The sequence below is a fragment of the Alosa pseudoharengus genome, unplaced genomic scaffold, assembly GCF_046254945.1.
Source record: "Alosa pseudoharengus isolate Yale_2024_CS ecotype anadromous, Long Island Sound unplaced genomic scaffold, YU_APseudo_1.1 YU_APseudo_1.1_scf_5, whole genome shotgun sequence".
In the NCBI taxonomy this organism is placed as follows: domain Eukaryota; kingdom Metazoa; phylum Chordata; class Actinopteri; order Clupeiformes; family Clupeidae; genus Alosa; species Alosa pseudoharengus.
In genome coordinates, this window is record NW_027468837.1 from 42,363,674 (window position 1) to 42,378,673 (window position 15,000).

Genomic DNA, 15,000 nt, shown 5'->3' on the forward strand with positions numbered 1-15,000 from the left:
CTGTTCTTGAACTGTGTGTAGCAGTGATCCAGTGTGTTGTCACCACGTGTAGGGAAGTGAATGTGTTGAATAAATTCAGACATGGACCGGTTCAGATGTACTTGATTGAAATCACCGGCCACAATAAGCGCAGCTTCAGGGTGCGTGTGTTGTTGTCTATTCAACACTTCTTGCAATTCTGAAACCGCAGCATCTGTGTTGGCTTGTGGAGGAATGTAGACAGCGTTGAATATTACCCAAGTAAACTCACAGGGCAGGTAGAAGGGTCGACAGACGATCGCTAGATGTTCTAGATGAGGCGAGCAGGACTTTGAGAGAACGGTGACATTTCTAGGATTACACCACTTGCTGTTCGTCATGATGCAAATTACATTACACACTCCTGCCAAAGGGACTCCCATACACACACACACACACACACACACACACACACACACACACACACACACACACACACACACACACACACACACACACACACACACACATCATACACTCCATTGTTGCAGGCCTCTGATACACATACAGCGTGACCGCTGTGTGTGTGTGTGTGTGTGTGTGTGTGTGTGCTCTCAATGACCGCTGTGTGTGTATGTGTGCTCTCAGTGACCGCTGTGTGTTTATGCGTGTGTGTACTCTCAATGACCGCTGTGTGCGCGCGTGTGTGTGTGTGTGTGTGTGTGTGCGTGTGTGTGTGTGTGCGTGTGTGTGTGTGTGTGTGTGCGCGTGTGTGTGTGTGTGTGTGTGTGTGCTCTCTCCCTAGGGGACAGTACTGGACCGGATTGATTTTAACGTGGAGCAGGCCTGCTTTAAGACTGAGGACGGCCTGAAACAGCTGCAGAAGGTGAGCCACCTCTGACCTCTGCTCACCCTGCTCTAGACCTGTGTGTTCTAGACTAGTCCTGTGTGCTCTAGACCTGTGTGTTCTAGACTAGTCCTGTGTGCTCTAGACCTGTGTGTTCTAGACTAGTCCTGTGTGTTCTAGACCTGTGTTCTAGACTAGTCCTGTGTGTTCTAGACCTGTGTCCTCTAGACCTGTGTGTTCTAGACTAGTCCTGTGTGTTCTAGACCTGTGTGTTCTAGACTAGTCCTGTGTGTTCTAGACCTGTGTGTTCTAGACTAGTCCTGTGTGCTCTAGACCTGTGTGTTCTAGACTAGTCCTGTGTGCTCTAGACCTGTGTTCTAGACTAGTCCTGTGTGTTCTAGACCTGTGTACTCTAGTCTAGTGTGGTCTAGTTTAGTCCTGTGTGCTCTAGTCTAGTGTGCTCTAGTCTAGTGTGCTCTAGTCTAGTGTGTTCTAGTCTAGTGTGTTCTAGTCTAGTGTGTTCTAGTCCTGTGTGTCCTAGTCCTGTGTGTTTTAGTCCTGTGTGTTCTAGTCTAGTGTGTCCTAGTCCTGTGTGTTCTAGTCCTGTGTGCTCTAGTCTAGTGTGTTCTAGTCCTGTGGGTTCTAGTCTAGTGTGTTCTAGTCTAGTGTGTTCTAGTCCTGTGTGTTCTAGTCCTGTGTGCTCTAGTCTAGTGTGTTCTAGTCCTGTGTGTTCTAGTCTAGTCTAGTCTAGTGTGTTCTAGTCTAGTGTGTTCTAGTCCTGTGTGTTCTAGTCCTGTGTGCTCTAGTCTAGTGTGTTCTAGTCCTGTGTGTTCTAGTCTAGTCTAGTCCTGTGTGCTCTAGTCTAGTGTGTTCTAGTCCTGTGTGTTCTAGTCCTGTGTGCTCTAGACCTGTGTGCTCTAGTCCTGTGTGCTCTAGTCCTGTGTGTTCTAGTCTAGTGTGTTCTAGTCCTGTGTGTTCTAGTCCTGTGTGTTCTAGTCTAGTGTGTTCTAGTCTAGTGTGTCCTAGTCCTGTGTGGTCTAGTCCTGTGTGCTCTAGTCTAGTGTGTCCTAGTCCTGTGTGGTCTAGTCCTGTGTGCTCTAGTCTAGTGTGTTCTAGTCCTGTGTGTTCTAGTGTAGTCTAGTCCTGTGTGCTCTAGTCTAGTGTGTTCTAGTCCTGTGTGTTTTAGTCCTGTGTGTTCTAGTCCTGTGTGCTCTAGACCTGTGTGCTCTAGTCCTGTGTGTTCTAGTCTAGTGTAGTCTAGTCCTGTGTGCTCTAGTCTAGTGTGTTCTAGTCCTGTGTGTTCTAGTCCTGTGTGTTCTAGTCCTGTGTGCTCTAGACCTGTGTGCTCTAGTCCTGTGTGCTCTAGTCCTGTGTGTTCTAGTCTAGTGTGTTCTAGTCTAGTGTGTCCTAGTCCTGTGTGTTCTAGTCCTGTGTGCTCTAGTCTAGTCTAGTCCTGTGTGCTCTAGTCCTGTGTGCTCTAGTCCTGTGTGCTCTAGTCCTGTGTGTTCTAGTCTAGTGTGTTCTAGTCTAGTGTGTTCTAGTCCTGTGTGCTCTAGTCTAGTGTGTTCTAGTCCTGTGTGTTCTAGTCCTGTGTGCTCTAGACCTGTGTGCTCTAGTCCTGTGTGTTCTAGTCTAGTGTGTTATAGTCTAGTGTGTTCTAGTCTAGTGTGTCCTAGTCCTGTGTGTTCTAGTCCTGTGTGCTCTAGTCTAGTCTAGTCCTGTGTGCTCTAGTCCTGTGTGTTCTAGTCCTGTGTGTTCTAGTCTAGTGTGTTCTAGTCCTGTGTGTTCTAGTCTAGTGTGTTCTAGTCTAGTGTGTTCTAGTCCTGTGTGTTCTAGTCTAGTGTGTTCTAGTCTAGTGTGTTCTAGTCCTGTGTGTTCTAGTCCTGTGTGCTCTAGTCTAGTGTGTTCTAGTCCTGTGTGTTCTAGTCCTGTGTGTGTTCTAGACCTGTGTGTTCTAGTCCTGTGTGTTCTAACGTTGGCGATGTTCTGTCTGTGTTTTCTCTGCAGGCTGAACAGTACCAGAAGAAGAACCGCAAGATGCTGGTCATCCTCATCCTCTTCGTCATAGTCGTCGTCCTCATTTTCATCTTGTTTCTCACTAAGTTTTAGCTCACATTCCGAAGTGTGTGTGTGTGTGTGTGTGTGTGTGTGTGTGTGTGTGTGTGTGTGGGCGGGTGGGCCTAATCTTTGCTCCAATCAGGATTGCTTGTCTGTACATCACTCCCGCGAGAATAGTGATACAGTGTGTATGTGCAACGCCATCAGAAGACCATCTCCAAGGTTCCCATGGTGACGGAGCAAGTCAAAACACCCCCACGCCCAGTGCAATGGAACCCCACCCCCCCATACATACTCTCTCTCTCTTTCCCTCTCTCTCTCTCTCTCTCTCTCTCCTTCCCTCTCTCTCTCTTTCTCTCTTTGATGGGTCCGTAAAGCTGCACAGATTCCCATTCCCAACAGACTATTGCTGTTTTTGCCTTGGAAAGTCAAGCACATCGTTGATTTGTGTATCACTAAGCTTTATCTGTCGTGTGTGTGTGTGTGTGCGTGCGTGCGTGCGTGCGTGCGTGCGTGCGTGCGTGAGAGGGGGTGCACCTTCGTTGGCTCCGGGCCGATGCAGACCTCTCCTGCAGCAGAGTGACGGCTGTGGCACTTTATCTTCACGTCTTTTCTCCTACAATCTCCTCCGCTGCTCCGGCTTCAGCTGCGTCCACCTGCTCTCCCCAGACTGACCACCAGAGGGGGCACTCCCCAGACTGGCCTCTGCCAGGCTGCTCTGTGTGCTTCATGTGGTTTTGACAAGCACCTTCCGGCTGATCTCTGATTGGATGTCAGCTCCCGGCGGGGATACTACTGTTTCCTGTCAAATATGAAATATGAAGTCATTATTTATTTTAAAGTGTACAAATTGTGCAGATTGTATCTGGGTGAAGTGTGTGTGTGTTTGAATGGCGTGTGTGTTTGAATGGAGTGTGTGTGTGTGTGTGTGTGGGGGGGGGGGGGGTACTCATCCACAATCAAGTCCACCAACTTTCTGTCTTAAATTCTATTCTGTATATCTGTCTGTTTGTTTGTTTATTTTTCTGTCTGCTGTTTGAAAACTGTATCCTACACCAGGAATGTCCTATTCGGTTTGATCAAGTGGCTTTCCTCGGGAATGAGAGGCTGCATCATGGTGTAAGAGGCTGCATCATGGTGCATCATGGTGTAAGAGGCTGCATCATGGTGTAAGAGGCTGCATCATGGTGCATCATGGTGTAAGAGGCTGCATCATGGTGTAAGAGGCTGCATCATGGTGCATCATGGTGTAAGAGGCTGCATCATGGTGTAAGAGGCTGTATCATGGTGCATCATGGTGTAAGAGGCTGTATCATGGTGCATCATGGTGTAAGAGGCTGCATCATGGTGCATCATGGTGTAAGATGCTGCATCATGGTGTAAGATGCTTCCATATCCAGACTGGGCCCACATCAGCAGCATCACTGGCGTCGCCATGTGGCATCAGTGACATCACTTGCGTCGCCGTGTGGCATTAGCGACATCACTGGTGTCTGTGCAGATGGTATTTGTGGGGTGAAGAAACAGCGGTCGCCCTGAGTGATTCTGTATGAACTCTACAGCATTGGCAAGGGTTATGACATGTATGGAGGAAGATTTGTAAGAATAAACATGAAATGGTTGATTGGCCGTGTACACTTTAGCATCAGAGTGATTTCATTAGACCTATGAATTGACTTTAATATTGTGGTGTACAGAGGTGATGTTATTTTGTTCAGCCTACTCTCAGTTAAGAAACAAAATGGTATTAAAGTAGAAGTTAGCATTATATTTTCCATGTGTTGATGATGGTTAGCATGGGCGCGGGAGATATTTTAAAATTGAGTGGGACCAAATTGTGAGTAATAACCCAGATAGTGAAATCAGGCTTCCAGATATCGGACCATCACTTCTGGACCCCTGTCGACCATCGTGATGTTTTAAACTTGCCAGAATATTAAGAAAATAACATTTTATTGTTTTCAAAATGTTTTGATCAAAATGGTCAAAACTGGAGGATGGGCCCTCAGTGAGGGGTCTCAGCTTTTACGCTTCTAATTCTAATTTTATTAATTTTTAGTTATTTCACACTGCTAGGGCCAATGGTTGAATACTCTAAAACGGGTTCTCAAAGTTTTGATTGATGAGGGCCAATTCAGGAACCCAACATTGAACTGAGGGCTGCCAAAGGGGCGGGGGGAGATAAAAACCTGGAAAATAAATCCTATTTGTAATCATTTTAATGACCAGGTTGCATCTCTACAGTTTACAGTATATTTATTGCATTAAACACATTTGAATTCATAACTGAGGCTAAACCTGGCAAAACTTGTGAAAATCTTAAAAAAATTGCAATGCACACACAACCCCTGGGGTTCTCTACCCTCAACAGACTAATGTGGGATATAACAGTCCTGTGTGCAGTCCATTTCAAGTACAAGCTTACCAGTATTTAGAACAAACAGTCTCAGTGTGCCCTGCTTCTTATCTGCATAGGCCTTATTCAGGACCAATTCCAGCTACCAAAGCACACAGTACAGTTGTACAGTTTTAAGAGTTTTACAGATGTTAATGCGGGCCGCCATTGAGAACCTATGCTCCAAAAGTTACATGGGATGATATTTAAAGAATCCATGAATAAACAAGAGTTTATGAAATAGTTAGGCCTACTTAAACTGTCTGATATTAAGTTGTCAACCAAATTACCAAATCAGCATGCACTCTTAACTATGTTTGTAGTTAACATTTTATTTAACTATGTTTGTAGTTAACATTTATTTATGTAATGTTAGAGAATGTGAGGGAACCCTTGTATGGCTTTACAAGTTACCGGAACACATGGTAAAGACCAAAGAAATTAACAGACAATTACAACGATTTGCATTTTACTTAATAATTAATACATAAAAAATATATTGAAACAAACTTAATATATAGGCTACATCACTTCAAGCAAATGCAAAACTATCTCTTTATCAAAACTATCTCTATTAAAAAATAGGATATAGTCATGAGCATGCTATCTGATACTGACTTACATTGTTTGCCCTCTGAAAAAAATTTGATTTTGATTTTCCTTGTTGTGCCCCAAGCTTCAAATAACTCCTGACATCTTAGCTATCTATCTCTGCGACTTTGGCGCTTAGAGGGATAAACATTCTGTCATCATCATCCATTAAACAATCTGCCTATCAACATCCATTAAACTATCTGCCTATTAAACTCACTACATTCAACTTTTAAACTATCTACTTTTAAACCATCAAAATTCATTAAATTGTGTATCAACATTCACTAAACTATCAGTCTATCCACATCCATTAAACTGTCTATCCTATTAATCTATCTGCCTATTAACATCCATTAAAAATGATCTACCTATCAACATCCATTAAACTATCTGTCTATCAACAACTTTTAAACAATCTACATTAAACTTTTAAACTATCAACATTCATTAAACTATGTGTATCAACATCCATTCAACTATCAGCCTATCAACATCCAATGAACTGTCTGTCTATCAACATTCAATAAACTATCTGTCTATCAACAATTTAACTATCTACATTCAACTTTTAAACTATCAACTTTCATTAAACTCTGCAAACATCCTAGCAACATTTTAACCATCTCTGCATTATCTGTTTTAACTAGCCCTACATGATATTTTACATCAAAATCTTGCACTGGTAATTCCTTGGAATTGGATTTCTAGTTCACTCCTTTATCGTAAATATCTCAAAAAGTACAAAGTTCACAAATATGAAAAATAAATAGAACACCTATCCATAACAAGACCTCTAGGCCAGGTAGGATGATCAACGTGCAGCCAGGGGCTTCTTCGGTGACGGGAGAGCTGCAGGTAGACAACGGCGAGAGAGCCCACTCCGCTGCGGGACGTGACATGCGCGCGCGGTCCTTCAAGCACTCGCGAGAAGCGGAATAGAAATCAGAGGCAAGGAGGTCAAAGTACGTCGGCACCTTCATCAAATCACTCGGGCTAAAGATGGCGAATGTGGTGCTCGAGTTTAAGGCGTCTGCCGGAGACTCGGAGCCCCAGAATCGCCCGGTGTTAATCGTCGGCCAACTGGGCAACCTGCAGCAGCTGAACTGGACCCAAGTCAAGGGCAAGCTGCAGCCGGTCGTCACCAAAGAGGTAACTAGACATCTGCGAAGAGGAGGGGCACTCAAGTTTGCAAAACTGCATGTTCATTGATCATATTCTACCAGTAATGTTAAACGTTAGTGACATAACTGCTAAACTGCACTGTATTTACTGATAACAAACAGGTCTACATTTTAGTTTAATCAAATATTTTGCCATTACTTTACAGCCGTTTGGACGTCTTAATTCACGAGCTTGTGAAATAGTTATCTTAGCTGTCTAGCTAACATTAGCTATAGCTGCCCCAACACATCGGTAGTTTTCTGGTTAGCGTGGCATGCTATATATCTATCTGAAGATCATATTCCGCTGTTAACTGAAGCTTGTGAAAAGCCTGCAGTGGTGAACGTTAGTTGAAAGTATACATACAGAACGCACCAATCTGCTAGCTTGTTAAAATAGGTTGACAGCGAGGTAATCTGGCATCAACGCTTTAAGCCTCTTAGCTATTAGCTAACTTTAAATCATTTGACTTTGGAGACCGGAAGGTATGAACGGACAAATCATTAGATTAGATTCAACGTTATTGTCATTGTGCAGAGTACAAGTACAAAGACAAAATGCAAAAAATCAGAAAAGTGCAATATGATATCCACAATATAGACTGGTGGTGCATAGACAGGACAAGATATATAGTGCAGTGTAGACCGTAGTATCGTTGGTTTACAGTAATATAAATTACATACTAGAAATGCAATTCCGAGGAATTACACGAGGGGATGCAGTCTGCTGGTTAAGGTGTTGGTGGGGCTGTTGAGCTTGCTGCTAACTGGTTGGTAGGGTAATTGTGATACCTGCAAAGGTGCTTTTGGAGTAACCAAATTTTGAATCTTGTGTGACATGGCATTCTTGAGATATCATACTCAAAGTGTTTTTGACCTTGACATTTGACCTTCAACCTCCAACTTCAACTCACTTCATCTTTGAGTCCATAAAAACACTCGTACCAAATTTGAAGCATGTACGTCAAGCCGTTCTGGAGATATAATGCTGAATGCATGAGATATGGCTGATTTTGACACACAGGAAACACTAACAGGATGTGTAGTTCAGGTAGAGCTAGATTGTATGCTTAGAGGCTGAGACAGTTGGATTCCTCACAGGTGACACCTGTGCCAGTGTTCTGATTAGCCTGGGAACTGCTCTGAGAACTACTTAACGAGCGCAGCTGGCTCTATTATGACATCACAGCCCCCATTCAAGTCTATGGGGGAAAAATACACTTTTAATTACAAATATCTCAAAAAGTATAAACTTCTCAAAAATGAAAAACGGATAGGACGGTAAAGCCTTGGAAGATCTACGGAACGGTGCTTCAACCAAATTTGTACGTTAAGCGGTTTGGGCTGAATAGCGCGCACAAAAAGGTAAAAAGAAAAATAATAATAAGTCGTCGTCTCCGATGCATCCCCTCTAATAAATATGTGCAGCGTATTGGCAGTAACCTTATGCAGAATAAATATGGCTATGTGATATGAACAATGTATGAACAACATGTACAGATATGTGCAGTATAGTAGCAGTAACATTTATAAGAGTAGTAAGAAAAAACAGTGTATTAACAATATATTATAAGAAAAACAGAATAAATATGGATATTACAATGGATAAGAGCAGTCATAGCTATGTATAATTGTAATTACAGTACATAAGTAGAACACTATGGGTGGGATAGTGTAGTGCAATTGGCCATGGACAGCTTAACAGGCAGTTATCTGGGGGAGATGGGGCTGTTAATGGGCGAAAGGCCGCAAAATGTCTGCAGAATGTCCGCCTCCTTGTTGTCCCTGTCGAGGTTGCCATGGTGAGGGACACCTCAGCAGGATGGACTCTGCTCTCATCTGAATATTTTACATCTCGCCGCCTCAGAAGTGGCCTTAGTGCAACAGCTGCTTATCAGAGTTGGCACATAATAAAAATAAAAAATACCTTTAATCAGCTATTTGGCATAACGGATACACGTAGGTTCTCAGTTAAGCGCCACAGACTGTGTATGGGTGTCCTGTGTTCTCAGGTGTGTGTGTGTCCTGTTTTGCCAGGTATGGCAGTCGGCGCTGGGCATTCTGAACCCCAACCCCACAGACAGCTGCCCGCTGTACCTGAGCCAGGCTCTGGTGGCGTCCTTGCCCCCCCGCGTCAGCCGCCACAACAGCCCCTCCGCCGCCCACTTCCTGTCCCGCCTGGTCCGCACATGTCTGCCCGCCGGGAACACACGCTGCATCCTGGTCAGTCCCCTTCCACTGCCCTGTGTGTGTGTGTGTGTGTGTTGTAGGTGGTGTGTGAGCGCACGGATGTGTTTATGAGTGTGTGTGTGTGTGTGTTGTAAGTGGTGTGTGAGCGCACGGATGTGTTTATGAGTGTGTGTGTGCGTGCGCATTTATGTTTATGAGTGTGTGTGTGTTGTAGGTAGTGTGTGAGCGCTCGGATGTGTTTGAGTGTGTGTGTGTGTGTGTGTTGTAGGTGGTGTGTGAGTGCTCGGATGTGTGTGTGTGTGTGTGTGTGTGTGGTAGGTGGTGTGTGAGTGCTCGGATGTGTTTATGAGTGTGTGTGTTGTAGGTAGTGTGTGAGTGCTCGGATGTGTTTATGAGTGTGTGTGTGTGTGTGTGTTGTAGGTGGTGTGTGAGCGCTCGGATGTGTTTATGAGTGTGTGTGTGTGTGTTGTAGGTGGTGTGTGAGCGCTCGGATGTGTTTATGAGTGTGTGTGTGTGTGTGTGTGTGTGTGTGTGTTGTAGGTGGTGTGTGAGCGCACGGATGTGTTTATGAGTGTGTGTGTGTGTGCGCGCGCATTTATGTTTGTGTTTGTGTGTGTGTGTGTGTGTGTGTTGTAGGTGGTGTGTGAGCGCACGAATGTGTTTATGAGTGTGTGTGTGCGTGCGCATTTATGTTTATGAGTGTGTGTGTGTGTGTTGTAGGTAGTGTGTGAGCGCTCGGATGTGTTTATGAGTGTGTGTGTGTGTGTGTGTGTGTGTTGTAGGTGGTGTGTGAGTGCTCGGATGTGTGTGTGTGTGTGTGTGTGTGTGTGTGGTAGGTGGTGTGTGAGTGCTCGGATGTGTTTATGAGTGTGTGTGTTGTAGGTAGTGTGTGAGTGCTCGGATGTGTTTATGAGTGTGTGTGTGTGTGTGTTGTAGGTGGTGTGTGAGCGCTCGGATGTGTTTATGAGTGTGTGTGTGTGTGTGTGTTGTAGGTGGTGTGTGAGCGCTCGGATGTGTTTATGAGTGTGTGTGTGTGTGTGTGTGTGTTGTAGGTGGTGTGTGAGCGCACGGATGTGTTTATGAGTGTGTGTGTGTGTGCGCGCGCATTTATGTTTGTGTTTGTGTGTGTTGTAGGTGGTGTGTGAGCGCTCGGATGTGTTTATGAGTGTGTGTGTGTTGTAGGTAGTGTGTGAGTGCTCGGATGTGTTTATGAGTGTGTGTGTGTGTTGTAGGTGGTGTGTAAGCTTGGATGTGTTTATGAGTGTGTGTGTGTGTGTGTGTGTGTTGTAGGTGGTGTGTGAGTGCTCGTATGTGTTTGAGTGTGTGTGTGTGTTGTAGGTAGGGTTGCAAAATTCCGGGAATTTTAAAAGTTGGAAACTTTCCATGGGAATTAACGGGAATATATGGGAATTAATGGGAATAAACTGGGAATTTTTAATATGGCAAGTTAGTCTATAACAGGGAACTTAAATGTAGTGGACAAAACCCCCATCTTGCAGCATAATATTAGTTAAAACAACCTGATTTAATGCAATTTCAGTCAAATTTCTACCCTGCACATATGTCAATCACATGCACACAGAAATCGGCATAGGCTGCTAGACATAAAGGAAATCTATGGTGCGTTCATATGCATGGGGAAAAAATGTTCCAACCAATCAGATTTTGTTGTTGAGTGGAGATCTTGGGCAGTTCAGTGTTGCTAGTTTAGCACGCTAGTAAACCAGAGAATGGATTCCCGCTAGCATGCTAGCTAGCTTTGTATGAATCCGAACATACAAATCATATTGCTTATTACGAAACAAAATGTTAATGTTTGTATATGAAACAGTTTGTATGAATTACCCAAAATTCCATGTTAATTTCCGTAAATTCCCATAATTTCCTTTAATTCCATTAACATTTCCAATTTGGAATATTTCCAAAATTCCCCAGCTTAACTTCCCATGGTAAGTTTCCGGAAATTTACCGGAAATTTTCCACCCCTTTGCAACCCTAGTTGTAGGTGGTGTGTGAGTGCTCGGATGTGTTTATGAGTGTGTGTGTGTGTGTGTGTGTGTGTGTGTTGTAGGTGGTGTGTGAGTGCTCGGATGTGTTTGAGTGTGTGTGTGTGTGTGTGTGTTGTAGGTGGTGTGTGAGTGGTCGGATGTGTTTATGAGTGTGTGTGTGTTGTAGGTGGTGTGTGAGCGTTCGGATGTGTTTATGAGTGTGTGTGTGTTGTAGGTGGTGTGTAAGCTCAGATGTGTTTATGAGTGTGTGTGTGTGTGTGTGTGTGTTGTAGGTGGTGTGTGAGCGCTCGGATGTGTTTATGAGTGTGTGTTTGTTGTAGGTGGTGTGTGAGCGTTCGGATGTGTTTATGAGTGTGTGTGTGTTGTAGGTGGTGTGTAAGCTCAGATGTGTTTATGAGTGTGTGTGTGTGTGTGTGTGTGTGTGTGTGTGTGTTGTAGGTGGTGTGTGAGCGCTCGGATGTGTTTGCGTCGGCGTGTGCCATCGCGCGGGCCTTCCCCATCTTCTCACGCCGCTCGTCAGCGTCGCGGCGTTCTGAAAAGAAACTGGTTACCGTGGAGTTCATCACCGTTGGCAACAACAATGGCCCTCTGGATGCCAGCACCCTGGAGGTAACACACACACACACACACACACACACACACACACACACACCTCAAATCAGCCCTCACATACACACACACACGCATCTCAAATCACCCCTCCCACACACACACACACACCTCAAAGCAACCCTCCCACACTGTAGTTTTCACGTGTTTGTGTGTGTGTGTGTGTTCTGACTCTAGTGTCTGACCAACGCAGCTGACGGGGTGCGGTTGGCTGCGCGCATCGTGGACACACCATGCAGTGAGATGAACACCGACCACTTCCTGGAGGTGTGTGTGGTCATTTTAAAATGCCTGAAAATTTTGAATTGGGATTCTGCAGAGAGCATTAGGCCTATTGGAAGAGAGAGCATTAGGCCTATTGGAAGAGAGAGCATTAGGCCTATTGGAAGAGAGAGCATTAGGCCTATTGGAAGAGAGCATTAGGCCTTTTGGAAGAGAGCATTAGGCCTACTGGAAGAGAGAGCATTAGGCCTATTGGAAGAGAGCATTAGGCCTATTGGAAGAGAGAGCATTAGGCCTATTGGAAGAGAGCATTAGGCCTATTGGAAGAGAGCATTAGGCCTATTGGAAGAGAGCATTAGGCCTATTGGAAGAGAGAGCATTAGGCCTATTGGAAGCCTCTCTGTTCCAAAGAGACGAGAAGAGAAGAGCTGCTACAATAGGGGCTCCACACACACACCATTCCATATATCTCTATATATTCCATATATCTCTATATATTCCATATATCTCTATATATTCCAGAGTTCTAATAAGTGAGTGCAGGGTTTCCCCAAGGTCGTAGGTCGGGTGGGGAGGGGGGGTTCTGGTATCGGTTGCCATCCTAGCGGGGTGGGGGGTGGGGGTCTTGTATTGGTTGCCGTCCGACTGGTGTCGGTGGGGGCGGGGTGGGGGGTGTTATTTATTAAACACAACATATTACATAAATAACCAGCTTCTCAAAATAACAGTTAACAAAGAACAAAGTAATAACACCAAGCAAACTATACAACAAATATTTCAAAATATTTGTGTAATTTGTGCAATTTTAACAAAGACTATTACAAACTATAGAACAAGTGCAAAAGAAGGTGCAAAACAACAAAATGTGCAAATGTGATCAGTCACTACTTATGGCAGAGCTGACAACTAGCATCGTTACAAGCCATCCTCCTTGGCTTTAAAAATATAATTTCAAGGGCCCTTTGGTAATTGCACTGTTTTACTATTGGACCATTAATGCTTATCTTCATGTTCCGCAAGTATGTCCTGCTCTATACACCGAGAGTGAATAAAGTTTAGATTATTTTATAGTTTTGTGTAATATGGATGGAATTCGAGCGCGGAGCGCTTTTTAATTTAGAGGCCGGAGTGGCCGCTCTGTTCCGCTCCAATACCGCTCACACCACGAGTCTGAGGCATGCCCACTAATAAAACCAAGACCGTTAAATTTCAGAGATATTGGCCATATTAGCTAATTAGAGTTAGCTAAATAATTTAGAAAGCATACGCGTAGGCACGGATGGGCCTAGGCCCGTCTATTGTCAGTCTTGCGCGTCCGATTAGAATTAGCTTCTGCGCGTCATATGAAACACAATTGAGACAATAGATTGACCATATTGGACAACTGCAAAGCCTTATCATAGGCATGTTACATTCATGACATGAAAAGTGGAACTTATAGAACGAAAATGACAAATCACGCAGTCGGCTAAATATTTTAAACTTGCGCCAAACGGATGAACCCAGCATCGGTGCGTCGCATAAATTAAAACACAAATTGAAGCAACAACTTGATCATTGGACAACCGTACCACTAAACCTTTCCATAGGCCTGCAACGTTTATGACATAAAAAGTGGAATATGAACGCATTTCATCACACCTGACAACTAATTTGACTGATTCTTGAGAACGAGGAGAGATATTTGCACCGCTCAGCTCCGCTCACTAGCTCTGATTCGGAGGCATATCACACATGTAAAGATTATAACATCTGATTATTTTTCGATTTATGACACGTTTCTTCTTATTTTTTAATGCATTCTGCGGAGAAGGGAGATTGCCATTGGTCACGGTTTGGAATGAAAGGGAGAAAACAGGACAAAATAACGTGTTTTTTTTTTGACGACGTAGTTAAGGCGGCAGGCTTGTTTTGCCAAGGCGGCCGCCTTGACTGCAAAGTGCTGCGGGAAACCCTGGTGTGTGTTTGTGTGTGTGTTTGTGTGTGTGTGTGTGTGTGTGTGTGTGTGTGTGTAGGAAATCCGTTCTGTAGGACAGGAGCTGGGTATCCCTCCCACCATCATCCGTGGAGAGGATCTTAAGCAGAAGGGCTTTGGAGGTACAGACACACACACTCACACACACACACACATATATACACAAATGTTTGGTCGTCGTTTTGGACCCAGTTTTTGTTGGGTTTTTGTACACGGGGTACACACACACACACACACACACACACACAAACACAGGGTGACCCTAAAGGAACATTTCTCCTTAAAGTGTGTTACATACTTCCATCAATGTTTGGATCTGTATATCTCATCCCCTGTGTTAAGGTCCAAGTAAAAACATTAAAGTGTGCGTGTGTGTGCGTGCGTGCGTGTGCGTGTATGCGTGCGTGCGTGCGTGCGTGTGTGTGTGTGTGTGTAGGGATCTATGGAGTGGGGAAGGCAGCCGAGCACCCCCCTGCTCTGGCAGTGCTAAGCCACACCCCCTCAGGCGCCACTCAAACCATTGCCTGGGTGGGGAAGGGCATCGTCTACGACACGGGAGGCCTGAGCATCAAGGGCAAGGTGTGTGTGTGTGTGTGTGTGAGACCGACCAGAGGCCTCAATATCAAGCCTAAGAGGTGTGTGTGTGTACGTCTGTTCAGGGCCGTGGGAAGTGAGTTTTGGTTGGGGGTGCTGTAGTCGGGTAAAATACAAAAGTTCTTGTATTTTATTTAAACGCCTTTCTCTGTTAATGGACAACAGCATACTGACATTGCATGACACACAGCACAGGCATACATCACTGTCAAGAACATTATGGCTACACTACAGAAAAAATGCGACAAAATGTTGCAAACCACAGATTGATACTAACGCAAACAAAGTAACCGTCTGCTATCTGACGCTACACTAGTAAGGTAACAAAGTTGCTGTAGCACCGAAATCGACGGTGAACACGTGAAATATAAAACTGTTGAACACCAACA

General features: G+C 44.5%; 2 protein-coding genes across 6 annotated transcripts in view; both read left to right on the top strand.

Moving 5' to 3' along the window:
* Positions 1-4,498, top strand: part of stx16 (syntaxin 16) — a 15,225-nt gene extending 10,727 nt beyond the window's left edge. For all 5 annotated transcript variants that reach the window (XM_076268313.1, XM_076268314.1, XM_076268315.1 and 2 more), the window contains 2 exons: positions 764-844; positions 2,813-4,498. In XM_076268313.1, coding sequence (XP_076124428.1) covers positions 764-844; positions 2,813-2,914 — 183 coding nt within the window. In that variant the 3' untranslated portion in view covers positions 2,915-4,498. The remainder of the gene's footprint in view (positions 1-763; positions 845-2,812) is intronic.
* A 2,294-nt stretch (positions 4,499-6,792) lies between these two features.
* The window catches only part of npepl1 (aminopeptidase like 1), a 23,747-nt gene continuing 15,539 nt past the window's right edge, over positions 6,793-15,000 (top strand). The window contains exons 1-6 of the mRNA XM_076268327.1: positions 6,793-7,001; positions 9,050-9,235; positions 11,650-11,820; positions 11,998-12,087; positions 14,058-14,139; positions 14,454-14,596. Of these exons, the coding sequence (XP_076124442.1) occupies positions 6,852-7,001; positions 9,050-9,235; positions 11,650-11,820; positions 11,998-12,087; positions 14,058-14,139; positions 14,454-14,596 (822 nt within the window). The 5' untranslated portion in view covers positions 6,793-6,851. The remainder of the gene's footprint in view (positions 7,002-9,049; positions 9,236-11,649; positions 11,821-11,997; positions 12,088-14,057; positions 14,140-14,453; positions 14,597-15,000) is intronic.